Source organism: Lasiodiplodia theobromae (assembly GCF_012971845.1).
Source record: "Lasiodiplodia theobromae strain AM2As chromosome Unknown scaffold_1, whole genome shotgun sequence".
NCBI classification, from domain to species: Eukaryota; Fungi; Ascomycota; class Dothideomycetes; order Botryosphaeriales; family Botryosphaeriaceae; genus Lasiodiplodia; species Lasiodiplodia theobromae.
Window position 1 is genome coordinate 818533 of NW_023336399.1, and position 27936 is coordinate 846468.

The 27936-nt window shown below is 56.8% G+C and overlaps 7 protein-coding genes across 7 annotated transcripts; 4 read left to right on the top strand and 3 right to left on the bottom strand.

Moving 5' to 3' along the window:
• Nucleotides 1–4785: 4785 nt before the first annotated feature.
• On the bottom strand, nucleotides 4786–7625 carry LTHEOB_228 (Transcriptional repressor rco-1; the record flags this gene model as incomplete). Its single annotated transcript, XM_035511074.1, has 8 exons — nucleotides 4786–4813; nucleotides 5244–5319; nucleotides 5379–5511; nucleotides 5561–6031; nucleotides 6081–6640; nucleotides 6813–7138; nucleotides 7191–7272; nucleotides 7502–7625. The coding sequence occupies 8 exons, from the start codon at nucleotides 7623–7625 to the stop codon at nucleotides 4786–4788; spliced, it is 1800 nt and encodes a 599-aa protein (XP_035372230.1).
• A 1677-nt stretch (nucleotides 7626–9302) lies between these two features.
• LTHEOB_229 (Glycosyltransferase family 4) lies at nucleotides 9303–11560 on the top strand (the record flags this gene model as incomplete). Its single annotated transcript, XM_035511085.1, has 2 exons — nucleotides 9303–9491; nucleotides 9545–11560. 2 exons carry the CDS (start codon nucleotides 9303–9305, stop codon nucleotides 11558–11560), a joined length of 2205 nt encoding a protein of 734 aa, XP_035372231.1.
• Nucleotides 11561–12220: 660 nt separating this feature from the next.
• On the bottom strand, nucleotides 12221–12451 carry LTHEOB_230 (Vacuolar protein 8; the record flags this gene model as incomplete). Its single annotated transcript, XM_035511097.1, has 1 exon — nucleotides 12221–12451. The coding sequence occupies one exon, from the start codon at nucleotides 12449–12451 to the stop codon at nucleotides 12221–12223; it is 231 nt and encodes a 76-aa protein (XP_035372232.1).
• Nucleotides 12452–14601: 2150 nt separating this feature from the next.
• On the top strand, nucleotides 14602–15600 carry LTHEOB_231 (MIT domain-containing protein; the record flags this gene model as incomplete). Its single annotated transcript, XM_035511108.1, has 1 exon — nucleotides 14602–15600. The coding sequence occupies one exon, from the start codon at nucleotides 14602–14604 to the stop codon at nucleotides 15598–15600; it is 999 nt and encodes a 332-aa protein (XP_035372233.1).
• A 179-nt stretch (nucleotides 15601–15779) lies between these two features.
• LTHEOB_232 (uncharacterized protein) lies at nucleotides 15780–16927 on the top strand (the record flags this gene model as incomplete). Its single annotated transcript, XM_035511119.1, has 2 exons — nucleotides 15780–16658; nucleotides 16886–16927. 2 exons carry the CDS (start codon nucleotides 15780–15782, stop codon nucleotides 16925–16927), a joined length of 921 nt encoding a protein of 306 aa, XP_035372234.1.
• A 1080-nt stretch (nucleotides 16928–18007) lies between these two features.
• On the top strand, nucleotides 18008–19072 carry LTHEOB_233 (uncharacterized protein; the record flags this gene model as incomplete). Its single annotated transcript, XM_035511130.1, has 1 exon — nucleotides 18008–19072. The coding sequence occupies one exon, from the start codon at nucleotides 18008–18010 to the stop codon at nucleotides 19070–19072; it is 1065 nt and encodes a 354-aa protein (XP_035372235.1).
• Nucleotides 19073–22732: 3660 nt separating this feature from the next.
• Nucleotides 22733–25008, bottom strand: LTHEOB_234 (Transcription factor stea protein; the record flags this gene model as incomplete). The annotated part of the gene is made up of 5 exons (XM_035511141.1): nucleotides 22733–22970; nucleotides 23030–23113; nucleotides 23172–24668; nucleotides 24720–24819; nucleotides 24873–25008. The coding sequence occupies 5 exons, from the start codon at nucleotides 25006–25008 to the stop codon at nucleotides 22733–22735; spliced, it is 2055 nt and encodes a 684-aa protein (XP_035372236.1).
• Between the last annotated feature and the right edge of the window lie 2928 nt (nucleotides 25009–27936).

Sequence of the window (27936 nt, forward strand, 5' to 3'; positions counted from 1 at the left end):
CTGCAAGACCACCAACAGCGATACTCATCTGTGGACAGGCTAAAGGGATGCAACGTGCAGTACTATGCTCCTACGATCACGCTCAGAACACTTTCTGTCGACAGACAATTCTTCAGATGAAGACGGATATCTTAGAGCGCATGTTTACCCTGGGGAAAGTTCGATTCACACTTCAAGAGAAACTCAACAGGACAAAAGGTCTCATCGATGAAGATGCTCTAAATAATAGAAGCACTGGAAGAGCTGCCAATCTTCGAGACGGTATTCCTACAACTGAGACAAACTCATCAAAATTTGACGACATTGCGCTGAATGCTGACCCCAGAGAAGAGAATGAGCTGCCAGCAGCCCTCCCTGAAGCTACTTTGAGAGGAAGGGGGTTTGTTGGGAGAATTGACATTGTCTTCATTCCAGTCATGTGGGTAAGTAAATGCGGTCTACTTACAAAGTAACGTCAATATATTGATAGCAGCATAGTTCACCTATAACATGCCGTCGTATGGAGGCTACTCGGAAAAACTCGCCGATGACTTGGCGTTGCAGAGCGTGGCCTTCTTGGCCATCCAGATACCGGCGCTCTTGTTGATACAGCGTGTTCAGTTGTGGCGAGTTCTTGCAATCACGTTCATACTAAAAGGTTTGCTACAATCTTCCAATGCAGTTACGCTCATGATATCCTGACCACAGCTCGCAGGATTCGCCGACTTCAGCCTCTGCATACCACCGGAATACTTCATCCACATGTCTATTATACGCATAGTCCGCGGAGTCGTCATGGGTACCATGACAATGGGCTTCATAGTCTTTACCTGGTCCTGGTACACGCCTCGGGAAATCCCCCTCCGTCTACTCGCCTGGGCGACCGGGAGTCAACTGATGGAATTAATCTTCTTGCCCATCAGAGGGTATGAATCGGCGGGAACGAGGGACACCTTAACCCGGATGGTCCACACGCTGTTGGCGCTGGCATGCATTCCTCTAAGCTCATGGGCTTATTACCGTTTTGGCACGCCGACGCAGGTGCGTTGGATGGAGACTGTTGAGAGGAGGCGGTTTGCAGCAGCTGCGGCAGCTTCAGACGAGCCTCACTCTCCTGGTCCGGTCTTCAGAGTGAGGCCACATGGCGTCCAAAGAGTAAGTTGATATATTACCCTCACTGGACGTTCAGAAGAGCTGAAACGCCGATAGCAGATAATCCATCTCGTAAGGTCTCGTGAAGCGTGGATTCTCTTCCTCATGTCACTCGTCGCATCCATCTCTGATGCAGTATTGTCTCCATTCCACGATACGGTAGGAGAAGCCGAATGGCGTATTCAGGTCATATATGGAGTTGTCCCAACAGCGGTTTTGGTGTCGGCCGGGATCATCATTTATGTCTACAGCATCTCGAAGTGTAAGTCTTTGACCCCGGGCATCTGTGTGGCTTGGGATAATCAGCTAAAATTTGCATAACACGCAGTTACTGCCATCACCGCTACGGTGATATGCTATTTTATTGCTGTGCTCGGCTCCACTTTCACAGACATTTCATCTTCAACCCCTTGGATTCTACTACCGCTCTATGCCCTTGTCTGCATACATTACGTTGTTCAGCCTCGTGGGTCTTCCCGACACCAAGACCTTGGGGTCCCATCGCGCTAATATATTCGTGGCAACAGTAATCTGGTCACTGGTCGTGACAAACTTCAGCCAAAGCACCAGACTTCTGATGCTTTCATTCTGTTTGGTGGCGTTCGGGATTGGAAAAATTCTGGTGTTCTCGATACCAGAGCACATACAACGTCTCTCGATGCTGTGGCCAATTCTGCAGCTATCCCTCATTGCAGTACAGTCGTTTTTTTGAGGCGTGTGCAATTGGTACCTTCTTATACCGAGTAAGAATCTCAACCAGCATATTCCACACGCCCGTCATAGCATCCTCGATACATTCTACATCAGGCATCTCCGACTGATCAAATTTATTAGCGGTAGTGGTAGAAGCGTCAGGAACACGCAGTTCGATTTCGGCGACAAGGTCGTTCCACGTGGGTAGCGTCTCTGCAAGGTCTGCGGCGGCAAATGGCGCTATGATTTACGATTGGAAGATGGTTCGGGTCCCCCGCGCGTCGTTATCGAACATGGACCGTGATAGGGCGATGGCATTGCAGCGCTCAATCACATCGATGCAGACGCCGAGCACTGTCTCTGGCGGGTGCAAGGGCATGTCGAGGCCATCGCCGCTGAACTCCTCGATGCTGAAGTCCATGTGGGATTCCTGGTGCTGATGCTTCACCTTCGAGGTAATGCGAAGAAAACATGGACGGGGCCGACTTATACGAGGCCATCTGGATTGGCGCCGAGTTCGACATGGGTGTTGCAGAGCGTCAAGAAGCGATCGCCTTCGCCGAAGTGGCCGACGAACCAGATTTCGCTTCAGTTCAGAAAGGTAGTAGAAAAAGCCCAGCAGCGAATCCCAAGTCCGCACGTAAGCTCACTGCAGAAATTGTACGAGGGCTGGATGAAGCCGCGAACGTATACCCTCGGCATTGTCGGCGTGGGTGGCCCACCAGGTATGAGTATGGTCGAGCTGGTCGGCAGCGTGGACGATGAAGTTGTGCAGCGCATAGTCGAAGTCATCATTACGTGTCTCGAAGAGGATCCTCGGTCGTCACTTGCCATTGAGGAATGGAGTCGAAGGCGATGACTATGACAAAAGGTGACAGGTGCATATGAGGTGGTACAAAACATTAAATCTGCGGGCCGGCTCGCTAGGCCATATCGGGGGCACATCACAAGTATTACAAGTCTAGCCGGGCCCATGGGTAGCCCCAAATTTAGCAAATGCCTTTGACTTTCTTTCCGTTGGCTCCGCTGGGTCAAGAGGGTGGTGACTTGAGCGTGTGACTGATTCCACCTTGGCCCGAGGCGCGTCGCATGCGGGGATCTGCAGCGAAGCGTTGGCGAAAGTGTGACACTTATATGACAATCTCGCTTTTCTTTACCATTGGGCACATGTCCATTCTACTCGCTGATTCTTGCACAAGGCTGTCTGCTCTCACTATCGCTATATAAACCCCTCACAGCTCGCTCCATTCCTTCTCCTCACCAAACATCTACTGCATTCACTTTACCAAACTCACAACAACACCACAACGACCACAACCCCCAAACTACAAACCAACCTTCACCATGGACGCCTGTGAATCATTCATAGACTGCCTCACCTGTGGCTGCTGCTGGGATAGGCAAAGTAAGTTTCACAACATTCACATTTTCTTTTTATCGCACTCAGCTCACCCACTTTTCAGATCCTTAAACGCAGTCCAATACACTCACCAAGCCCGCGCTGCCTGAACCATGTGTGTCAGATCCGGAACCGCCCCTCGGCTATCTTGCATCGCGCAAGGATGCAGGACTCGACACTGGCACTCACAGCGCCCTGCGGCACCTTTTCCTTGAGCCCTTTTTCCTGGAACTCCCTTACTTTCCTCTTTCCTTCATCTGCTTTGGGCCTCCATTATGTAGACATTCTACTTTGAGGCGCACAGGGAAAAAGGGCATTTTATACAATACCAATATCATACTACATACCACTTCATTGCATTTGCAAAACTTGTGATCATGTACCTGGACATGCCAAAAATTAAAAAAGGCAACGAAAAGCCAAGACAACAGGCAACAGGCGCACAGGCTTGGCAAAGTATATAAAAAGAAAAAAGAGGGATGCCTAGCGGATGAGCTTGATGGACACCCGTCACGCGAGCTTATGCGCAAGGGAGGCAAACGTGAGAGATGCATGGTGACACGAAACTAAGAAATAGAAACAGAGACAAAAAGTAGATGTCATTGCACCCCCAGGCAAATAGAGCGAGAGGCACAGAGATGTGGCAAAGCGAGAGGCCCGAGTCGATCATCAACGTCCACTGTCGCAGCCACCACTACCACCACCAACGATCGTCATGAAAAACACGAAGCTACGGGATAATTTCTCTGCATTAGACCTAACGCTAGGTTAGGCCCGGGCGTACAAGGAAAAGAAGGCAAAAAGAAAGAAATGGAGGGTAACACACGATAACGTTGACACAAACACCGCATGCCACGCTAACTTCCCCACCACAGACGCGCACACTCATACACGTCTAGCACGTTGGAAGAAGAGGAAAAAATACAATCGATGCTTCCTCCCTAACTATGTAACGAGAAAACAAAGAGAAGAAGCAGTTGACCATTCCTTTTTGTCCACCCGACCCCGCCAATAACTTTATCACTCCTATCTCCCAATTCTTTGGCAAAGTAGATAAGGGGGTTAAACAACTCGTTCCAACCAAAATAAACAGGACGAAAGCGTCATTCGGATCTTGTTTAGAGAAAAGAAATCGGAGGAAAAACAACAAGTAATACTATCGTTTCGCACACACATGCCTCCAGTCATTCCACTCATCACGTGGCCCAAGGAGGGGGAAACATAAGAGCACAAGGGGACAAGAGAAAAAGAGAAGTTTACAGCAGCCACTCGGGCCTTCCTTTCCACCAACCCTCCTCCGAACCGGCGACTTCGGCAACCAGCGCGACCAAGAGACAGGGAGGCCGTGACACCCAGAGTCGTCAAGCTAAGTCCGGTGCGACCCCAGCGCTCCTGTCTTGGCCTCCTTCTGTCGTCAAACGCAAGCCACCTGCACAATCGGGCATGAGATCTTGATTCCTCCTTTCTTCCCGCCGTGCGCACAACGCGGGAGTCGGGGGCGGCGGAGGAATATCGTCGGCGGGAGAAAACAAGACATCGCTTGTGACGGGGACTGGCGTCGCTTACTGCGGCCCGCGGTAAGTGTCGTAACTAGAAACAAGAAGATTGATTAGCTGGCGTCACAAGCCGGGTAAAAGCATCAATCGGGTATTATTGGCGAGTAGGGGAATGCTGCTGCGTGGTACGGCGCGGGGCGGCGCGACGCGCGCGCATGACTTTGTGCAATATGAGGCGCAGCGGCACATCCCCCCAATGGCTTGCTGACGCGATGCGATGTAGGGATGTTATGCGTGAAGATCGTCTAGTGACTAGACTAAGGCAAGCCACGGCGCAGCCCATCCAAAATCTCATTGCGCAGCCCCAAGGCAGAGATAAAGAGCGATGCAACCAAATTAATGGTTGTTGGTGTCGTGACACAATAGCCAAAAGCATGTCTCTGCGCATGCGCCGCGCTGCCCGTGGGTTTTACAGCCGAGGCGCAACTCGCACTGTCAATGACAATGTCTATAGCCTTACGTACCTCCAGATTCTTGCGCGCATGTCGCCGCTGCCTGTGGCGAACAGGTTCCCCATGGGGCTGGGGGCAACGGAAATGACTGCAATGGCAACTGTTAGCAAGCGCACTATTATCCGACAGAGCCATCTCGTGACGTACCGGAGTTCTTGTGGCCCTGGAGCATAAGCTGGGCGACGCCAGTGACGGGGTCCCAGAACTGCACACCCCTGTCCTTGGAACCAGAGAGGACCCACGCGCCATCCGGGGTAAGGGCAACGCTGAGAACAAAGTCCTGAAACACGTGTCAGCGAAAAACCACGGGATAGTCAATAAACACTCACCTTGTGGCCCTCGAAAGTCTTGATGCACTTGCCGCCCTTCGGTGCAGAGCCCGGAATGTTGCGCGGCGGCGACGACAGCTCCCACATCTTGATCGTCTTGTCCAGCGAACCACTGACAAGGTCCTTGCCGTTCGGCGCGAAGGCAACCGAGTAAACGCTGTCCTTGTGGCCAACCTCACCTTCGAGACGCTCGACGAGGTAGCCGCTGCTCGTATCCCAGACACGAACGCTCTTGTCAAGAGAACCGGCAGCAACGAAGCGGTTGTCGGGGGAAATGGCGACGGTGGTGACACCGTCTTCGATGGAGAGCTGGAGCACCTGCTGGTTGGTGCTGATATCCCACAGACGCACAGTACGGTCTCCACTTCCAGAAGCGATAAGACGGCCGTTGCGGGCGAAATCGAGAGAGTAAATATCCTGGTCGTGGCCAGAGAACTGGTGCCTGATTTGACGGGTTTCAATGTCCCAAACCTAAAATCTGTTAATTTCCATTCCAGCCATGTAGTGTCTCCTAACATACCCTGATGATCTTATCCTCAGCGCCAGTAGCAAGGTACTTTCCATCGGGGCTGAAGCAGACGCTGCGGATGTAGAGATCGCCGTCCTCGCCAAGAGAAGAATCCTGGAGGTGAGCACGCAGCTGGCCAGTCTGGACGTCGAAAATCTGAGCGGAGCGGTTGCAACCCGTAGCGACGTAGCGGCCGTCGGCGCTGAAGCGGACGCAGCACACAACACTCTGGTGCGGCAGGGTGTGGACCAAGTTGACGTCCAGGACACGGCGGACACGGGGGTTGAAAATGGCGAACCAATCCGAGCCTTCCCTCTTGAACCTCTCGTCGACATGCTCGGGGTCCAGCTCAGCCAGGGTATTGCCGACGTTCGGGGTGGTAGTCGCAAGGGCATTCGGCGGCTCATGGAGCTGTCCAGGAGGGGGAGTGGGGCGTGGAACCTGGGGAGATCCGGGGTAGGGCGCGGCCGAGTTCTGTTGAGGAGTGGGGGGACCAGGAGGACCACGAGCGGGCCTGGGCTTTCCAGGTCCAGGCGAGGCAGTGGGCTGCGGCGCACCCTGAGGACCGTAACCTGCGATGTAGAGTCAGTAAAAGAGCGTTCAAGGCCGGGCGCAAAACGTCTGGGAAACAGGAGCTCGCGCATCCAAGGCGAGGCAATTGCCAGCCGTTTGAAATTCCGAAGGATGTAAATCGAACGGGGTTCTCACGGCCATCCGCGTATGGATTCGGAGGGATCTGCCTACCGTTGACGCCACCAGGACCAGCTGGGTACCCACCGAACGGATGCTGGGGCGGGCCCGGAGGAGGATTCAGGCCTGGAGGACCCTGAGGCGCGCCGTGAGGAAGACCTTGAGGCTGCTGCGACTCCTGCGGAGGAGGGGCTAGGCCGGGTCCTCCCTGTCCTCCCGCACCCGCCATTATTCCGCCAAACAAAGTGCCTTGGCCATGTCCAATCGCAGGCGGGGGCTGGGCAGGGCCGCCGTGCTGAGAGCCGCTGACGTGGGAGGAGTGGGAAGGGCCTCCGGCAGCGTCAAGCTGCCTCTGCAGCCGCTGGAGCTCCTCCTCGTACCTGCCGGCATGGTTAGTGGTAGCGGTGGGCGAGAGATCATGCCACGACGTACTTCGTCTTCATGGCGATTTGCGCCTGCTCCAATTGATAAATTTTGGTGCGAACGAGATCCATCTCTTGCAACTGGGCAGCGACTTTGCGAATGACGTTAGCATAGGTATATAACGCGTGGGTGAGTGGGTGCTAGCGGCGGGGAGGGGTTGCAGCGCGTTAAAACGGCGGAAGGGAGGAAGCAGAGCGCGTCATCAAGCGGCAAGCAGACGTGACATGTGGCAGGCAAACAGACAAGCGCAAAGACGCGTCGGCGACCAGGTGAAGGATGCATGCGTGATGGGCAGCAAAAGGGAGCTCGAGCAAACTCACGTTGGCGCTCCATCTCGCCGGCGCGGCCCGCCTCATTCTCAAACTCCTGGCGGACCTGATCAAGAAGCTCCTGCAGGCGGTTGGGCTGCGCGCCCGGCACCATGCCGCGATGAGCGTTGTACATGATGCTGGTGGATTTGGCGATACGCGCCTCTCGTCCGGACAGCTATGCGATTCGGGCAATGTATTCGGAAGTGGGTAGAGACGGGAAGCGGGCGCGAGGCCAATGACGCGACGGTCAGGTGCGAGAAGCTCGGGGTCTGCGCGTGGTGCAGGGCTCGACCGGCGGGCGGAGATTTCAGCACAGTCGCGGCGCAAGGCTGATCTCTGCGAGCTGCGAGCTCGTCGGTAGATGCTCCGGCGACTGGCGCAGGGCACGCAGACGCGTCGGGGAGGCGGGGGAAGTGGTGATCGGATGGATGTTGGATGGACGAGGGTGTGGAGTTGGCGTCGCTGGATGCGTGGGCGGATTCGGGGAGAGGAGACGACACAGGCTGGCCAGCAAAGCGCAGAGGCTGGAGGCAGGCGGGAGAAGTAGCGCCCGCCGCCCGGGGCACTTGCAGCGGTCGTGCTAGGTGGGTCCAAGGCCAGACCCGCTACGTCGGATGCGGCTAGCTCTCCCGTGGCGAGCGCCAAGCCTAGCAGGCCGACCCTCCCGAAGACAAGCCCACGCCCAAACGCTGCCGAGTCTCCGCTCCGCCAGCGCTGTCATTCCAAAAATTCCCCGTCACCCGCGGCGCGTGCTCATCACCCCGTGTTCGCGCAACCGAACATCGCCAATTGGAACAGGACCCTCACGTGCATCCCCGCACCCGCTACTGATATGAAGCTGCTGCCTTCCCTCTCGGTGTAGCGGCCGGCGGACCGACTGGGCCCCAACTGGAACCAGCCCAAGCTGGAGGCTTGTGGGCCGATGCTTGTCCATCAGCGCCGAACAACATCACCGCGCCCGGCGGTGCTCTAGATCGCGCGCGGAACCTTGGGTTTGACTGATGAGGTATGTGGCTCGCGCAGTGGGCAGACGCTCCCTTCGCTGCGAAACGCGAAACCGCAAACACGCGTGCTCTTAATGCTCGCCCGGGAATCCCGCCTAACGGCGCTGAGACACTGGTGCCCCGCCGCAGCGGTGCGCCACTGTGACCCGAACGCGTCTCGCCGCACGGCCTTGGGGGCACGGCTGCCTGCCGATACATGGAGCGGCACGACAGCTGCAGCTGCAAAGCTCACCGCACTCTAGGCGGCCTGAAATAGGATCTCAACGGCGGTGGCAACAGACCGGTTTCTTTTCCGCGCTGGCAAGCTTACTGCTAGGCTGAGATCTCCTGACAGATGCGCCTCGTCTCCGCGCCCTGGACCGCACGCCTACGCATTCTCAGTGACCGGTTGCCGGGTTCGCGCGGAGGCGAGCTGTCCTACTGGCCCACTGTGACTCTGTTCCGCAGGTTCCGCAAGGATCCCGGCTACGATCGCGATGGTCCAAGGGGACTACCCCAGGAACTCTCAGTCGACGTCATCGTGACTTCGCTTCCTTTGTGTAGCCTCTCGAATAGCTAATTCGGTAGCGAAAACGGGATGCCACGCTATTACTTGCCCTGTCTCTTCCTTTGACCCTGCACCGCGTGTCGCCTCGTCACGCGCTGCTCCCGTGGAGTGACCCCTCTACGGACCCTTGCGTCTGGTGCACTCACGCCCAACTCTCACCAGCAATTACTTCACACGTGTCTTCCACCCTTTATAAGGCCCGCTCTCCTTCCGCACACAAACTCTCTCTCCAAGTTGCATAAGCGTTTTCCTTGCTTCAATGTTTGACACACTCCGTCCAATCGACGCTGTCAACCGGCAGCACAACCGCCGCGCGACCTGGGCTGGTGGCACCGCCGCCCATGCGCATACAAAGACTCGTCACCAGTTCGAGGCCAAAGGTGCCACAAAACACCTCGAGAGGGTCGAAAAGGCTCAAGAGAAGGGTGGCTATGGCGTTGCCCTCAACGTAAGCTGAGCCGCAGCTGCCCCGTTGTAGGTGCTGACCACTAACCTTTACAGACCCTCTATCTAGGTCTTTCGGCGAAACAGGACCACCACGGCTTGATCGAAGTCGGCATCGCTTCTCACGATGGCACCTACAGCATTGACTTCGCTGTCATGGTCCTTGGGGGTGACAGTGGCACTCCGAGCAATGACAACTCGCCTTATGCATCACGCGCTCCCACTCCGGCCCTCCCATTGGCCGACGAAGACAGAGAGAAGGTACTGGCAGACTTCTTCCTCACCAGGATCCTCGAATACCAGAAGGACCATCACTACAAGTTCGTCGGCGCCGGCATCACAAAGAATCTGGTCAGGCTGAGTCCACAACTACCCTCGCGCCTTTGGTGGGAGCTGGACATCGTGCCCCTGGTCTTCGAGCATGGATTGGAAGCTCCCAATGGGGGACCAGTCGATGCCGTCACCATCGACGAGGAGGCCGACTCAATGGCCAGGAAGTCACTAATGTTCTTTGGACCTAACCTCCAACCCAGAGTCCAGGTTGGGTACAAGAACATGGTCGAAGTCGACTCCATGGGCCATGCCCAGATCACACGTTTGGATCAGTATCCGGATACCGTCGGCAAAAGGACGTGGGATGCCACCATGAAGTACGTGAACTCGATCAAGCAGAACAAGACGAAGATTGCTTTCTTCAACAGCACGCCCCAAGGCGGTGGAGTTGCTCTCATGCGCCATGCTCTTATCCGCTTTTTCCGCCTTGTTGGTGTTGATGTTAAATGGTACGTGCCGAAGCCGAAGCCCGAGGTCTTCCGTATCACCAAGACAAACCACAACATCCTCCAGGGAGTGGCCGATCCCAAAGAGCGCCTCACCGACGCCATGAAAGAGACTCTTGACGAATGGTGTCAGGGAAATGCAGACCGATTTTGGCTCAAACCGGGAAGCCCCCTGGCGCCACGCTCCCAGGGTGGTGCTGATGTCATCATCGTGGATGACCCGCAGATGCCGTCTTTGGTCGCGATCTCCAAGAAGGTGGATCCAGATCGTCCAGTCATCTTCCGGAGCCACATCCAGGTTCGCTCGGATCTTGCGGATCAGCCGGGAACGCCCACCGCGGAGGTCTGGGATTGGGTCTGGAACCACGTCAAGCAGGCCGACCTCTTCATCAGCCACCCAGTGCGCGAGTTCGTCCCCAAGTGCGTCGACTTCAAGAAAGTCGGATACTTGCCTGCTACTACCGACTGGCTCGATGGTCTCAACAAGGATATGAACCAGTTCGTGACCGAATATTATTTCCACGAACTGAGCACCGAAGCCTTCCGTCAGGGCATGAACCGCCTCGACTTCCCTCAGCGTCAGTACATTGTCCAAATTGCCCGCTTTGACCCGGCCAAGGGTATCCCAGATGTGCTGGCGTCGTACGCCGAACTCCGCCGGAACCATCTCAAAGGCTGGCCACGCCAGAAGACACCTCAACTCGTCATCGCCGGCCATGGCGCCGTCGACGACCCGGACGGCTCCATGATCCTGGACCAGACGCTTTCCCTCTTGGAGGAGAAATATAACGATGTCGCCGCGGACGTCGTCGTCATGCGCCTCGGCCCCAGCGACCAGCAGCTCAACGCGCTCATGTCCAACGCCAAGGTCGCCCTGCAGCTCTCGACGCGCGAGGGCTTCGAGGTCAAGGTCTCCGAGGCCGTGCACAAGGGCATCCCCATCATCGCCACCAAGGCCGGCGGCATCCCGCTACAGGTCCAGGACAAGAAGTCGGGCTTCCTCGTCGAGCCCGGCGACTACAAGGCCGTCGCTCAGCACATGTACGACCTCTTCTCGGACCGCGAGCTGTACCAGAACATGTCCGACTATGCGGCCAAGCACGTCAGCGACGAGGTCAGCACTGTGGGCAATGCGCTGGCGTGGCTGTACATGGCGGACAGTTTGGCTCAGGGGAAGAAGCTCCTGCCTGATTCGGCTTGGATCAATGACATGGCTAGGGAGGAAGCTGGCTTGCCGTATGTGGAGGGAGAGACGAGGCTGCCGAGGAATAAGGAGCTGGAGTTGAAGGATTGAGCGTGTGCTTGAGTGCACGCATGGTAATGAGAAGATGATCTTTGGTTTTCCTTTGGATTTTGAATTTTCCCTTTGGGCTTCCGATTTTCCCTTTTTGAAATTCGGCGGGAAGTATTGATTCTTGCGTACGGTAAGACTTGGATTCGCCACTCATTCATTGGGAGATCTCAGATCAGACCGAGAGTATCGATAGAATCCATTGATATCCTTAGACGGATACTTCGGGTTCCGCATTCCAAAAAAAAAAATTCGAACTCCCTTCAAGGAGTCACTCACTATTTTTTTCAGTCTTGGTTAGGGGAAAGACATACTAGTTTTGAGAATGGTTAGGTAGTATACCTTTAAATGAACATGCATACCCACCTCTTCCAGCTTTCAGATCAACAATTCGCATTAGCTCCAGTAGCTTACCTTATGCTCAGGGTGAACCAATCCGCCGCATCAGAGACAAATCACAGCGCGCCCGTACCACGAGATCAATTCTAGAAGTGACAAGGGCCCAAATTCTTCAGTGTCAGTCAGGCTCCTCATATAAATGGACATAACACCAGCAGCGCATTTCCGTCATTACCCATAAAATTCCTCCCCAAATATCTCAATTTTAATTGACATCCAGGACTGGTCTTGCCCTTTTCTCCCGCAGTGTTTCCAACGGCTGCTCTAAAGCGGCGGCGTGCAGCCGAAGCCCTCGACATATTCTCTGCAGCGCGGCAGATCGCTGTTGGTGGGGTAGACACATAGCACCCACATCAGCCCGCAGCAGTCGTTCTCCCAGCCCGTAATTTCACCATCCAGGCACTTCTGGTAGACATCCTCTCCTGGTAGATCTTGAGCGGTGACTGTGTTGAGAAGGAAGATGGCCGCGGCGGTGAAGATAGCGAGGGCGCGCATTGTGTCGGACCGGTGCTGATGAATGTTAGTCTTGATGTTTGCATGTGAACGCGCGGGATCAGCTTTACGTTTGAAGTGGTGACAGCTGTGAAAGTTGGAAGCACGGAAGTACTTGCTCGTGGTGAGGAAGCGGGAGTTTGGGTTCTCATACAAGGCTCTTATAGATGGGCTCTTCGGCCTTCTGACTGTGGTCCTTCCGATGCTTCACGCCATAATCATCTTGTTGGATCGTTGGCCTTCCTTAGCTGGTTAACAACCGCGGTAGTGGAACCAAAACGCATGAAGCCAAGACATCCAATGCCGAACCACATGGTCTCGGCCTGCTGAAAACGACGGTCTTTCACAAATGCCAAGGTGGACTCCCGGCACTCGTCTCCGTACGAAGAGACCTCGTATATGAAAATTTCCCCATTAGGAAATGATTGAGCGTTCAGCTCGATTGTTTCCTAAACGACTTCCTTGGATCTCCACCTTTCTCGCTAAGTCAATTGTTAAAGCTGTCCGCTCTTCTGCGGTGGATCATCTCTATATCACCTTACCCAAATGCTTAATTGCTTTAATGAATCTTATATTTAAGCACGATGTAGCCGCCCAATTTCTCTCAACGGCGCTAATCAAGACGACTGCCAACCTCTGTATCCTTACATGGCTATGCCTGTCCGCGGTCCCATCGCTTGATTGTGCCTTTGGGAGACAAGTCAGCCTCCAATTCTGCCAGAATCTATGTCCGATACGCAAATACCGGGGTATGAGGGCGCATTTGACATTGGATAGAAAGAGAAGAGGGAAGCTTACCCGCCCTTCCAAGCACCAGCAGGTCTTTTGATCTCTTCATCTGCCCGCTTTCCATAGAGTGCGTCATCACCGCCGCGCGACGTAGTCTGCTTCAACTCTTCGCTTATGCCTGCGAATGCGTGTATCAATAGGAGGGAAGAGAAGGGCAACGTCATTGCGTAGGGATCATCGTGGGTTCTGCATACTCGTGTTGGCCTTGGCCTGGATGTCCATGTCCACTGGACTCTCACTCTTGTCCTGATGCTTTGAGTCACGCCGAGAGATCATGGTGAACAGTTACAGGTCTAGGAAGTAGTGGATGTGGGGTTCAGTGCGTGATTGGCTGTGCAAATCTGGCCTGGGTAGGTGGTGAGGAGTTGCGAGGTGGATAGATTTTGCGGAGAAGGCTCCAACGTCATGCATAGATGTGCGCCCCCGCATCAGCTGAACGTCGCGAAAGCCGTTTTCAAGTTGGCAGCTGGTGCGTGCGGCCCTTGCATGGCCGCCCAGTACCTAGCTGAAACGTCAAAGCGAGTTGTACCAGTTGCATCTTAGGTAGTTTCATGCGGGGTTTTTTGACCGAGCAGTGCCGTTTTCGGTATTGATCAAGCCAATGAGAAACACTTTAAAAGTTCCCTTACGCAAATAGTGAAAGTCACGTCGCTTTGCGTTCCAATAGCATGTGACTATTTCTGTAGGTTCCGTTGTGAATGGAAAGGTACGCGGCCTCGCATGCGACGGAGGAAAGCCCATCGGAGGGAACCCCGAATAGGAATCAAGCAGAGGTACTTTGAGAGATTGCACTTAGTATTATTCCTGAAGAAATGTATTTCTTCAAAAAATGATGATGGATGTACGAAGCTCTTTACGGAGTATGCCGTACGAACAGTCTCCAAGTTTCTTATATCTGATTTGGACCTTCTCTTCCTGTTTTTTTTTATAAAAAAAAATAACCGTTACTACAGTCTCCCAACGCCTTTTCATCTCCGTAAAGTGGCTGTAGGAGATAATCGTAGTGTTGATAGCTATCACTGGAAATGGTAAAATGAGCTACCATTCGGGAGATAAACGAGACGAACCAAGTCGTGACTGCAAAGCTAAGTTGCAAGTAAGTGGAGCTTCCCTCAGGATCACTGATCCACCACAATCTTCTCCTCTGGTTCCTGACGCTAGCCGAGGGAGCTTGGGCCACGGCATAAAATCCACCTACGCCCAAGCTCCGCATACCAACGTCCATCATGTCAGCTCTTCAACATTTCTACTCCCGCACGATGCCGACGAATCATTGCGCCCGCTTGTTGCGCGTTACCACCCCCAATGGCTCGCCATCAATCCTTTCACCACCACTCCTCCTCCACCACCACCGTCCTTTCTCCATGACCAGATCTTCATTCTCGCCAGAGACAGACTCCTCGTCGACGCCACCCGCAAGTACTGACGTCGGCAACAACGCTTCCAACCAAGTGTTCATACGGCGCGTCGGCAACAACGCTTCCAACCAATTGTCCATACGGCGCGTCGTCGAGCCCAACCCGCGCATAAAGCCCCCGTCTACTGCACTACCGCGACAACCGCGACCACCGCTCCCTCAAGACGTCGCTGATGCGTGCCAAAAGCTTACGGACACAACGCCCTGGCTGGTCAACTGGTCCGGCCCGGCGCTCGAGCGCACCTACCTCTTCCCCACGCCGGCCAGCGCCTTCGCCTTCGTCGACGAAGTCGAGCAGGCGCTCTCGCCGTCGCGCCGCATGCCGCCGCACTGGGCCGGCTGCGGGCGCCGTGTGTACGTGCGCTTCAACTCGCCGCACTCGGACGGTTCGCCAGGCCCGGACGGTTCGCTGCAGCAGAGTAGGCACAAGGCGGTGAGCATGCTGGACGTCGAGTGCGCGCTCGCGTGCGACAGGCTGGCGCAAGAGGCTGCGGCGCGCGCTGGGGGCGTCATTGAAGCTATTAATTGGTCTGAGCACATGAAGAGCAGCAAGCAGAGGAATATCGATAGCCTGTCTCCGGTCTATCCGGTGGGAAGTTGGAAAGAGAAGACTCAGCGTGTATCGAGCGCTCGGGAGAGGTTTTGGGGTTTGGTGAGGGACCAAGGGTGGACGCCCGAGGCCTCTAACGAGGACTTCTGGCCAGCGTGGGCCGTGGCCAAGTACGGCGCATGTATTAGCACCACCCGGTGGAAGCTGACCGACGATGGCAGCATGGGAAGGCTTTCGATCTCGGAGAAATCGCTTGAAGACATTGCAAACCGGGCCTTGGGGTTAGTGGAACGTTCGTTGGTCTGGCAGCGCCAGTCCCAGAACACACATGGGACCCAACTGAGCAGGACACTTTGGAGAGTCACGTACGACGCCTTGGGCCAGCCTAGCGAGTAAAGAGACACTAAGTACAACTGCCTATTTAATTACAGCCGCGGAGCTTGTGTGGGCTCAATCACCTAGTCAAACCTTCGGAGGCTAAGAATAATAGCACGAGGGAGCTTGGGCCACCAAAAAAAATCCCCAAACTTCCTCTCGCCCTTCTGTACGCTTTAAACCCATCCATCATGCCACCTATGATTCCGACCCAACTGTGCACTCGCTCACTACGCTCTGTCTCCCCCGCCGCTAGCGTCACCCCCACCAGCCCGCTTCTAGTCGTACCACCAACGCTCCTCCGCCGTCCATTCTCCACCACCAGACCTTCGCTTTCCGCGCCGCCGCCCGCACAAGATGACGGCGCCAGCAAGCCGCTCATACGGCACGTCCTAGTCGATCATAACCCCGATTTCTTGGTCAAGCTGCCGCCCGCCCCGAAGCCCGACCTGGCGCCTGAACTGCGCCTGCTGGAGGGCATCGAGCCCACGCTCAAGGGCTTGCTACATGAGACGCCGTTCCGGGTATCGGCGCCGACGACGCCGCGGACGCACGCCATCCGCAAAGAGTTCGGCGGCGCGACGGTGCCCGAGTACGCGCGCCGCGGCGCCGCGCTCGACCGCGCCTACCTCTTCGCCACGCCCGAGGCCGCCTTCGAGTTCGTGTACGCCGTCGAGTCGCGCATCGCGAGGCCCAAGCGGCACTATCCGATGTGGGGCGGCTGCGGCCGCCGCGTCTACGTGCGGTGGAAGTCGCACGGCTACGCCGATACCAGGCGGGCCGGCAGCAGGACGGGCATAAGCATACAGGATATCGAGTCCGCGTTCGAGACCGAGCAGATGGCGAGGGATATTGCGAGTCGTGATCGGCGTGGGCGCGGCGCCGCTGTTCGTTGCGATGATTGGTACGAGCGGCTTGGGAAGGACAACAGTGAAAACCCTGCGGGTAAGATCAGGCGGACGGCGGGCCACAAGAGGAACGATGTCGAGTCATATTTCCCGGTTGCGTTTTGGCCGGAGGAGGAGCAGAGACTGCCTGGTGAGCTGAAGGCAGGCAGTAGGCTGATGATATGGGATTGGGTAAGGAAGAACGCATGGACTCCGGCGGTTTATTATCAGGGTCAGGAATTTTACCCAGCCTGGAGCGCCATGTGGGGCGGTGCTCTTGTTAGCCGGCCGCGGTGGAGGCTTAATGACGAGGGCGGTATGGGAAGGCTTGTCCTCTCGAGCAGTTCGCGTGAGGAGATGATGGAAAATCGGACGACGTGGGGGGATGAGTCGCTACGGATGTTGGAGAATCATGACAGAGGAAGGCTATTATTCAGGATGATGTGGAGAGCCGCACCTGATGTGCCGTACAGGGGTGTGAAGAAAGGGCGAAAAAGGCCTGGGTTCCATCAGGACACACATGAGGACACACACCAGGACGCTTTCTCTGCTTACGGATGGTAGGCACTGATAATGATCAAGCTCCAATTCACGGAAGTTGGCCATGGTAAGATCGCGTTCACTCCCAGATCCCAAAGGCGAAGAAGTCGTCGGACTCAACTATACCCATATCCTCACCTCTCGCAAAGAAAAGAGGGTGATTTGTAGCGGCAACAGACGTGGCTGGTTCAAAAATGCAACGCATTCTGCTCTGGTAACTCGACCAGTAGGTGAGGAGGGGTTTGCTTGGTATTGTTGAACAAAGTCAGTTCCCCTATTATTGCGATATAGAGTTGAATGTCCATCCGGACAAGAGCTTCAACTACCCTGACTTTGTTGCAATACTAGGTGTACCCATCTCGTGATAGACTCAAGCGGGTTGTCTCGGACATCTTTCCGCTGCGGAGCTTTCTTCGATATTTTCCAGCGGAGTCCCTGCGCATATAACCTACTCCTGTTGCGTATAGAAGGGTGCTGCAGCCGATGGCTGGCGCGAAGAATGGTGAGGCCTTAGAACATGGCGTGAGTATGTCTCAATTCTTCTTCTCTTTTCATAAAAAGAATATGTATAGGTAGTTGAAGCTATCGTCCGGGTAATTCTACATTCACATCCGGATGATAGCTTCAACTACCCATGGTATGAGCGAAAATTAAATTCGCGCTAGCCATCGGCTGCCATATCCCCCTGTACGTCTGACGCTAAACCTTGATGTTGTACAGGAGCTTCGCTGCCTCGCTCAATTTGAGTTTGAATTCGGATGCCCAAGATCCATATCCCCTCTTTCCAACGCCTCGCTAGATAGTGCTGCCAGATCTGAGCATTTCTCCATATCAATCCTGTACTCTCCGCTTTACCTCTATGAAAAAGAAAAAAATAAGACGCACTTTTCTCTTTTCCCACCATCGAATACTTCGCTTTCTCCCTCTTCATGTGTGACTAGCATGCACCAGCTACTTCCTACTCTCAACATCGACTTCGATCCCAGGCCTCCTCACCCGCAATGCCTCGAACACGACACCCCTATGCACCCGAGCCGCTTCCACGGCCACTACTCCTCCGCATCCTCTCCATAACCGCCATATCTCTCCCACCGCTACTCTCCCTCATCACCTTCGCCCTGACGCTCAAGATCATCTACACGCCCGAATACGCCGAAGCAAAACTGCACACCTCGACCGGCCGCCCCAACGGCCTCGTCATCCACACCTCGCCCTTCTACAACTGCACCAAAGCGCCCTTAACCGCCATCGACGACCCCACCACCACGACCTTCACCCCGACCTGCGTCCGCCTCAAATCCCTCACGGGAGCAAAAGCCACAGCAGCCTGCCACGCCATCCACGCCCCGCCTCCTCTTCCCAACACCACAACCACCACCACCAATAATTCCTCCTTGCAGTGGGACCCCACCCCCCTCCTCTGCCAAGCCCTTGTCACCTCCGCCTCCCTCTACATCGCCGCCGCCGCCATCTCCGCCTTCGCCCTCGTCCTGTCGACGGCCTACTGCATCGCCGCCTGGCCCGCCGCCCTCGCCGCGCGCGAACGCTTCTTCCCTGCCGCCGCTGCTCCTCTAGTACCCGTCCGCAGCATGCTCACCGCGCGCCCGCCCACGGCCGACGCGAAGCTGCAGAAGATGCACGCGCCGGTTGCAGCGGACGCGGCGCTGGCGGCGCTGTCTACGGTCGACGAGGATGATGATGATGAGGGGGGGTGTGGCGCAGGTAGTAGAAGGAGATGGAAAGCGAATTGGCCATACTTCTGCGCGCTGGGCAGGGCGCTGGCGGCGCTGCTGGCGCTGATGGCGGCCGGGGCGGGGGTGGGGGCGCAGGTGCTGGGGTGGGTGGCGTTGATGGTTGTGAAGAATCAGCAGCAGTTGCAACTACAGCAGCAACAGCAGCTGGATCTCGCGCTTGGGAATGGTGGTGAGCTGGGTGCTTATGCGCAGGGGCAGTGGTATGCGCGGCCGCCGGCGTTGGGGTTGAGCGCGGCGGCGTGGGTGGTTGCGGCTGTGGCTGCGTGCGTGGCGGGGAGTCGGATGGGTGCGGTTGGGAGGGTGGGGATGTGAAGGGGGGTTGGGTTTGTGTTTGTGATGGGCTTCTTGGTGGTGAGTACTGTCTTGGTTCAATGGCGCGGGGAGTCTGGTTCGCTTGGTTGCGTTTTGCGCTGTTGCTGCAGGTATCCGGGGGGCTTCCGTGACTGTGGTTGGTCTTTCCGTTTCGTGATACTTCAGTCAGGAACCATAAGTTTTAGTTAAATTGGGCTATACAGGAGATAATGGCAGCCAACGGCCAGCTTGAATTTATTTTCGCTCATGCCATGGGTAGTTGAAGCTATCGTTTGGACGTGAATGTATAATTAACGTTTACATCCGGATGATAGCTTCACCTACCCATGTATGTGTTTTTTCCATTGACAAGGAAAAAAGAGTTGTGGCATACTTACGCTATGTTCTAGAGCTCTGCTATTCTTCCCGCTAGCCATCGGCTGCAGCACCCCTATACGAGATTGGGAAGACCGAATGGTGTTGACTCATATCAATCTTCAATGTCTCTCTGATACGACTATCGTCTTTTCATTGGCCGTGTCCCTTAGGATTGGACTGTAGTTCTGACGGCTTCAATGAGCCATGGTTCCTGAAGCTTCAGATAGTAGGAAGTATCAGGTCAATGTTACATTCGGGAAGTCGAGCTTAATTTTTCCAGCGTCGACTCCAACGCAAGACAACCTCAACGTTGCAAAATGGGCACCTCGGTGATCCAGAAATGAACGGCGCCTTGATACTGTATAGATGTCAGCTCTTGCGGCAGATCATCAATGAGCATTCCAAATCACGATAAATCCACGGTACTACAAGTTCCCAGCGGGCCGAACATCTCGGATACATGTGTTCCATCACACTTTCTGTTTCGGATCAATTCAGCCGACGGGCTCAGCCGCCTTTGCAGTATTCAGGCCGTACGCCGCGGCAAATATGATAGAAAAAGGACTATTTCGTCCATGCGTGTGCATTGATTACGGAAGAGACATCTTCTGGACCATTCAGAGGTTGCGCATCCACCTACTTGATTGGGCTTCTCTTGCATAGACTTGCTCGATTCCGGCTGCTCACTTGATTGGCTCCCGTCCTGGGCTGATTCTCAAACTGTCGGATGCACCCATGCCGCGTGGCGTTGCAGGAGTAGAGGACACAGCCACACCATGTCCCTCTTGCGTCGGAAGCCCCGTGATGGCACCCTTCTTTCAGCCGCAGCCGCATCTGCCAATCACACCTGCATCATCATGTTGTTTATCAATGATAGGTCGCCAGCATATCTCTGTCTCAGAATCCGCAGGGTCCGTTGACGAGTTTCACTCGGTACATCATATAACCGGTGCGATATGTCTTTTGATGTCTTTCGCAAATAGGCTCTCTGGATATTGCGCACTACACATCCACCACAGCTGACTTGGCCCCGACTTCATGCATGTCCAGTAACTGCAGGTCATTCCCGCTTCGCCTGTCAATTGGTCACCATACGATACGAGTAGTCCATCCAATCACGGGGGCCAATTGCTCCTGCTGACCACTCACGATCCATCCCTACGCGCAGCGGAAGCTCACAAGCGCCCGGAAGATCCAACGCTCTGGAGAACCCTTCCTCGTACGAGTTTGCTGCTGCAGTCTCTCTCGCCTATGTCCGTCCGTCACGAACCGGGAAACATGGGGCAACAAAGCCGCCTCAATCGCCAGCTTCGCGCCGCCGGGGTGCGCCGCCAGCCACCGCTTACAGCTAGTAAACCTTCAGGACCAAAGAGAACATGACTTCGCAAGGTCTCCCCTTGCCGCAATTTCACATGAGCGCGGGACGCCTCACTCATCACCGCGGCGGGACGGATTCCCCGCGGGCGGCGGTCCCAGAGACCCAAAACACCCGCGCAAGGCCAACACCGAAAAAGATCATCCTTCCTTCCTTCCCTCCCCCACATGATCCCAGGGTTCTGGCCACAGTTTCGAACACCCGGATCGGCGGCGGCAGGCCCTGAATTTTTTCTCGTGCCTTGGTCACAGCGCTTAAGGCCACGCCCGAATAACAACAGGGTTTCGAAGTTAGGTTTGCGGTTTCACCATCCCGGACCACCCACACCAAAAAAAAAAGCCCACACCCCCGAAACCCGTAGATTGATTCTTGGCAATCGGCGTCCCCAGCCACCCCTTCCATTCCGTGCTGTCACTACCGTGTGTGTTACCCATTCATCTACGCTTATCGGTCGGTGGAGGCCGAAGAAGGTGTGAGTTGTCCGGCGTCGTCATCATCATCTCTGCCGATCCCTTGTCTCATCAGCTATCTGTGCATCCCACCAAAGTTTCCCCGGCGACCCTTAGCCGCCGCCGCGGCGAAAACGAAAAAAAGGCGCGCGGAGCTATCGTGAGCTCTTTCCTCCGGTCGTTTGTACACTTTGTGTGCCATGGTTTCGTTTTTTTTCGGGGGAGTGGGAGTCAGGGTTTGGAACTACCGCTGCACGTAAGAGTGGATAGTTACCGTACCTTTCCCACGTGTGCTCGTGTCAGTGCCTTTCCCTGGACACGCTCACATCATGTATGCCTTTCCCTTTTGGGTAGCACACTTACTCACGCCGAAGCCGAGGGAGAGAAAGCATCTCGGCTCCTGTAAAACTCATGATAGCCGAATCGTGTATGTGTGTGTGTGTTTTGGATACAACCCGGCATATGCACGAAGATCCGATTGAAAACGATAGATGTGGATTCTTCTCGTTTCTCGTGCCGACTTGCCTCTCTCCATCTCGCTCGCATCTGCATCCCAGAGGACCGGTCCATGGGCTACCCGCCGACTAGGGTGTGTTACCCTTCGCGCTTCAGACCTCATGCAGCCCAACGATCAAACAACGTGGAGAAAGAGCAGCACACCGCCTGGGCTCGACAGCACATGCCGAAACAAGGCGCCATGAAACCGTCAACATGCACAATGATGTCGGGCTCCCATCTTATAGACAATTTTTTGTTTTGTATTTGCTCATTGACTAATTGGGAAAATGAGATATAGCTCTTCCTGCAGCTATGATACATGAATCCCTCCCAAAACCCCAGTCCATAGAGGACAAGACGCTGCTTGCTGTGCAACGATTGGAGATCCATTCCACCCTCTTCCCATGTTGGCGGTAACACCGCACGCGTGCGTGCGAGTCTCCCGTCCATGACCCCCATCCCAAGCTCCGGAGCAGATTTCCACCCAAAGAAAACAACAAGCCAACAGCGAACCGTGAGAGATAACCATAAGGAGAAAGAACAAGAGGGTGAGTCGAAAGCAAAAGACATAAAAAAGCGCTCTAGATGCTCGCCGCACCGTCAAAGACTTTGCGCCAATTTTTGCCACTCCAAAACTTCCAAGGGCAAATAGCAACAATTGACACGAAGAAGAAATAGAAAAAAGGAAAAGAAGCGGGATGCGCGCAGACGCTGATGCCAGGAAGGACTGTCTGTGTGCCGCGAAAACGAAAGGCTAAGCAAAACGGAATAGTAATGTCATGGCGTCGTCATGAGCAGGCCCACTTGGAAGTTCGTGCGACACCGGTCTCGCCGGACCGGACCATTCCCAAGGAACACCCAGGCCCCTCCAGCAAATGCTGCATGTAAATCCTCTTTTTGATGCAGGTGCCGGAAAACCAACCGAACGTAGTCTAGTATGCGATTAAAAAAGCAATAGGAGAGGAGAAGCTTCCACAGCATTTAGAAGTTGCTGGCAGCGAGCAGGTGATGCGTCTGGCCCATGGTCGTCACGGCCGCCATGGGATTGGGGAGGTCGGTGAGGGACGCAGACACCGACAGGTGAGACGGCATGTAGTCGTTGGCAGCCTCGGGGCTCTCCTCTTCCAAGGGGCCGAGGCCCTCGTCGTTCTCCTCTTCCTCTTCGCTGTAGCTGACGATCGGGTCACCTTCCTGACGAGGCTCGTGGGTGCGGCGGTGCCTGTGGGGGTAACATGTCAGCCTTGTACCAAAATTAGAGTCCGCGGCTATGGGACTTACTGCGCCAGGTTGTCGGAGCGCGAGAAAGCCTTATTGCACAGAGGGCAGACGTATGGGCGTTCCTGCGTGTGCGTGCGCACGTGCCTAAGCGCCGGGTTAATCCACACGCTGTACATGAAACTGCCGATCTGTGGGCGCTTACCTCTTGAGGTGCTCTAACCTCTTGAACAGACGGCCGCAAGTGGGAATCGGGCAAGAGTGAGACTTCTGCGGGTACGGGCCAAGCTCCATCATCGTGGCGCTGCGGGCCCTGCGGAAGACGCCGGGCGCTTGCCTGACGACGGCGTCGTGGGCCAGGGATTGGCTGGAGAAGTCGCCATTCAGACTGGAGAAGTCATCCTGCGACAGCATCTGAGAGGCCTGGTGGTTCGGGCTTCCCTCAACGGTAGCGAGCGGCGTGCCATGCCTCGACACGTCAGCGACCTCGGCCTTTTGCTGGACGTTGGAGTAGCCGTTGTGCAGACTCTGGGGTGAGTCATGGCCCGTCTCCTCCGCCGACTCCGCAACAGGAACCACCGAGCTCGAGACGGACCGGCGCAGGTCACTGGGCCTGTGCGCAGCGTGCGGGTTGGCCGCGTTCGCTGCCGCAACCGCCGCAATTCCGCCGCCAATCGACATCGAAGACCGCCTCCTCCTCTGCTTGTATGTGGGCGAGCCCTCAATGACAGAGTAGACGTTGCCGGGAGCGAAGGGGCGGGCGCCGTACTGCGGGGCGGCGAGGTTCGACGGAGGCAGCTGCATGAGCGGGTTGAAGTTGGCCGAGAGGCCAACGTCGGGAATTGCAGTGTAAAGACCGGTGTCTTCATTCGCGATGTACGCAGGCTCAGCTCCCAGACCAATAGAGTGCTGGGGAGGCGTGATAGGCTCGAAGGACATACCACGAGTGCTATAGTCCTCGTAATGGGAAGAGACGAACGACGGCGCGGGCGAGTACTCCATGTACGCGGGCATGGAGCTGTGCCTCTGGTGAACCTGCGACAAGGGGATTCCATTGCGGTCGTAGGGGATGGGAGTGTAATCCCGCTCGCGGCTCTTCGCGACCATGTTGGCGATGGGGGGAGCCATAGTCATCTGCGGCTGGCCGAAGTGGGCCATCGGAATGGGCTCCTCATGGACAGTCGGGGGCATGGTCTGAGGGATCATCTGCGGCGGGGGCATCGAGTCCATGGCGCGCATGACGGGAGAGGTGGATTGCGAGTACTGCTGGATGCTGTTGTTGAACGAGGACGAGTTGGTTTGTTGCGCCTTGGTCAGCTGCTCGAAAAGCGACTGCGACGAATCAAATTCAAAAGACAGCGCGGGCTCTGCAACGGCGACGGTGGTGGCCTCCTGGCCCATCTTTTCCCTCTTGAGATCGCGCTCCAAGGCATCGAGGAAGAGGCGGTCGTGGGGCACGCTGTACCAGTAAAAGACCTTCTGCTTCTTCTGCGTCCTGATGCAGTTGTTCTTGTAGAGGAAGTCGAGGAATGCGCTCTTGGGCTCCTCGAGGGATGCGTCGGTGCCAGACTTGAGGTTGCGCAGGTCCGAGAAGATGCCCTCCTCGAACTTCTTGGAGTTCTTCACGGGGCGGCCGAAGGCCTGGAATCTGAAGGACAGGCATCGCACGATGTCGGTGCCGGAGATGTGGAAGAGGTTGTTCCTGCGCGCGCATTAGCGGGGTTGGGGGTTGGCAGACTCGGCGCAAACATACCAGAGAACGCAGGAGACGTATTCGCCGGTGGGCAGCAGGAAGCGGCGGATGTATTGGTCGGGCTGCCAGTCGACTGGCGCAGAGATGAGAAAGTACTTGACTGCAGCGCGGGTTAGCAGGCTCCTGCGGCGCATTCGGAAACGCGGGGCGTACGATTGTCGACCTGCTGCAATGCGACAATTGCGTCTGGCGGCAGACTCTGTTGCGCATCATGGTCCAGCAGGAAGGTCTCGGGGGCGACTTGTCTTGCCTGCGGGGGCGGCATGGCGGCGTGGCCGGTGGAGTACATGGTGTCCTCCTGGGAGCGTCGTGGGTTGGTCGGACGATAACGATGGGACGTCAGGGCAAATTGACGGGGGATGCGCGGAGACTTTGTTGCGACGGCTGGTGGCTCGCGGAGCACGCAGAACGACGGGAGGTGAGGCGCAAGACGAAGCAGAGCAAGCGAAGGAAATCGACGAGCGATGTTTGAGATATGTTAATGAACAGAAACTGAATCGAGGGCCTGCCTCGGGCGTGGGAAGCGCAGTCTCGAGTGCGGCGAGAGGTGAACTTGAGGCAAGAGCGTGGTGGTAGGGTTCGCACACGAAACAGCAGTCGAGGGGGAGCGAGGGCTTTAGGTGTGTCAGCGCAGCGTTTCAGGAGATTAGCACTGCTACCTGCGACAGCGCGGATATTTTTATCGCTGTACCTAGCCACGCAGGCCTCCGTCGCCGAGCCCGCGCCGCCAGATCCCGGTCGCTGCGAAGGCCCCTGCGAGTGGCTGGCCCGCCGTCGAATAGCGATCGCAAGCGCGAGCGGCCGCCTGGAATGGAGGTGGCGGCCGCGGAATGGCGTCTTACTCGCACACCCGCCCTCGAGCAGAGCGCGGCAACCGGCTGCTGCTGGCTCGCCGACCCTTTGGGTATACCGACCGTTTGTATTGAGCCAGCCCGCGGCGATATAGTCGCGCGGGCGTGCGCGGCGTCTGCTAGCGCTCTGGCGCCGTACGCGAGCAGAAAGCGCGGAAAGCCTGATGCCTTGCCAGCCAGGCAGCCCGCTCCGACTCCGCCAGGATCAGGACGTGCGATCGCTCGTCAGCAGGCTCGAGATGGGCGCGCGCGCGACGTGCCGGACCCGCCGCGAGAGTGATCACGCAGCCAAGCAGCGTCTCCCGTCCCCTACACGAGCAAAAGCACGCCCACCCGGCCCGTATCGGGGCGCGCGGCAGACACAGGGCAGACTCGGGCCAACAGCGACAATATCGCCCGGCACGTATTGATCCAGCAGAGCAGAAGGTTGCACACGCGCGAGAAGGGGCGGAGGCGGGCGGCGTCGGCAAATTCACGCCGCCCACGAAGCACTGACGGCGCCGGGGCCCGGTCCGTCACCGACTCCTCCTCCCCTTGCATTCGAGCAGCTCTCCGCCGGGCGTGGTGATGATGATGATGATGATGTCGGCGTGGCTGGGCTGGATCGAGCGGGCCATGCAGGCGGTCGCTGCAGGAACAATGGCAGCAGCAGCAGCAGCAACAGCTGCTCCGCCGTTTGATCTCCCAGGCTGAAACGCTGTCTGCCCTTGGCTGCGGGAGCTGCCCGTAAGCTGTCAATCACCACCACGACCGCCATCACAGCGCCAGCCACGCCAATAACGCAACCGCGGCCTCTAGCGCCCAGTCCATCTCTGCGATCGCTGCCCTGCACCCCATCCCCGTCAGTCACCGCCGTTCCGCCCCGTGCAGCCTGCACGTTCGCCCGTCCAACCAGGGGCAGCAACCGCCATCAGGCCATGATATTCGCTCTCCCCACGAGCCTTCTTCCCCGACGCGAGTCAGGCTCCACGCGAGACAGGCTCTCCCACGGCGACACAAGAGCCCGACAAAGCAAACACTGGCGCCAGCTGTCAGAACAAGGCATGCGCGCCCAGCTCCCGTGATCGGACGGCCAGTGGACGCGCCAAGCCCCGCTGCACGAAGCCGGGAGGTCGCGGCGCGCTGGCCACACCTTTTCGCGCATCTGGCGCCGGCTCGGTGATTGGACTCGCCGCTGGGCGCATCCATGAGGCCGATCATGATTCGCATTGGCCGGCTCGTCCCTCGAAAGCATGTGGACGGGCCCCGGAGAGCGGCTGGCCTGCCCGTCGCATAATGAAGCCGCCAGGGAACAAGTGCACGATGAGGTCTGAAAAGGCGGCAGCTCCAATCCCCGGACCGATCAGACGTGAAGCGGTGGGCTCGTGGGCGCGAGGCCATCGAGGATTGACAAATCCGGCGCGCCTGCCATGTGTGTGCCCGGGCGACGCTCCATTTCCGGGAGCGCCAGCAGCCCAGTCGAGAAGTCTGTTGCGGGCTGAAACGGCCACAGCGGCCTCGCTTCCTGAGGCATCATCTCGAGAAGCGCTGCTCTCCCAACAGGGCAGAAGATCTGCAGTTACAGATGGGCGCTGCGACAGGCGCGGCGGAGATGTTCACTGGTTGGCGGCGCGTGCAGAAAGACGGGCCCACGCCTGGCATCGGGTTCGGGAGCGCGGCGGGAAGAAGTCCCAGGGCCCGCGCGCGCTCGATCAGCGGGCGACGTCGACGGAGCTGCCGCCCAACTGCCGTCGTCAGCCAACACCACGTCGTGCCGCTGACGCGCGCTGCTGGTACTTCGCCAGCCGACGAGCATCGCGATGCGACTTCTTCGTCGTCGCCGCCCCGCCGATCCCCCAACGGGCTCCACGTCCAATCACCGAAGACACACCACGGTACGCCCGACCGCGCGAGCGCTGGCCGGCATCCGGCACAGTTCTTGGGGAGCACGCGCTCAGCTCTGCCCGCGCCCACGGCCGCCAAAGTCTCTCATGACGCGACGATCAGTAGTGTACAATTGCGCGCCCGAGTCGGGCTAGGCCGGTTGACGAGGGCCAGGCTGCACGGCGCGCGGAAGCGCGAGTTTGATGAACGAAAGATCCGCACCCCGCCGCCTCGGATCAGCCAGCGGCCAGCACGACCCTCGTATCACGCGCGAGCTAAGGTTTCGCATTAAGAGCCGCCAGGGCTCGCCTGCGCTTTACAGCAACTTCCACATGCCTTCCACCAGCGCTCCACCGCCGCGCTGGCGGCCGGCCGGCGGCGACCAGCTCGCGCCCTGCCTGCGGGGTTAGCCCACGCGACTGTCCCCGGCTCCCCATGAGGGGGGTTCCCTCTTTCGCAATATCCGCCCGTTTGGCGTTGCACTTTGAAATGAGGGATCCACA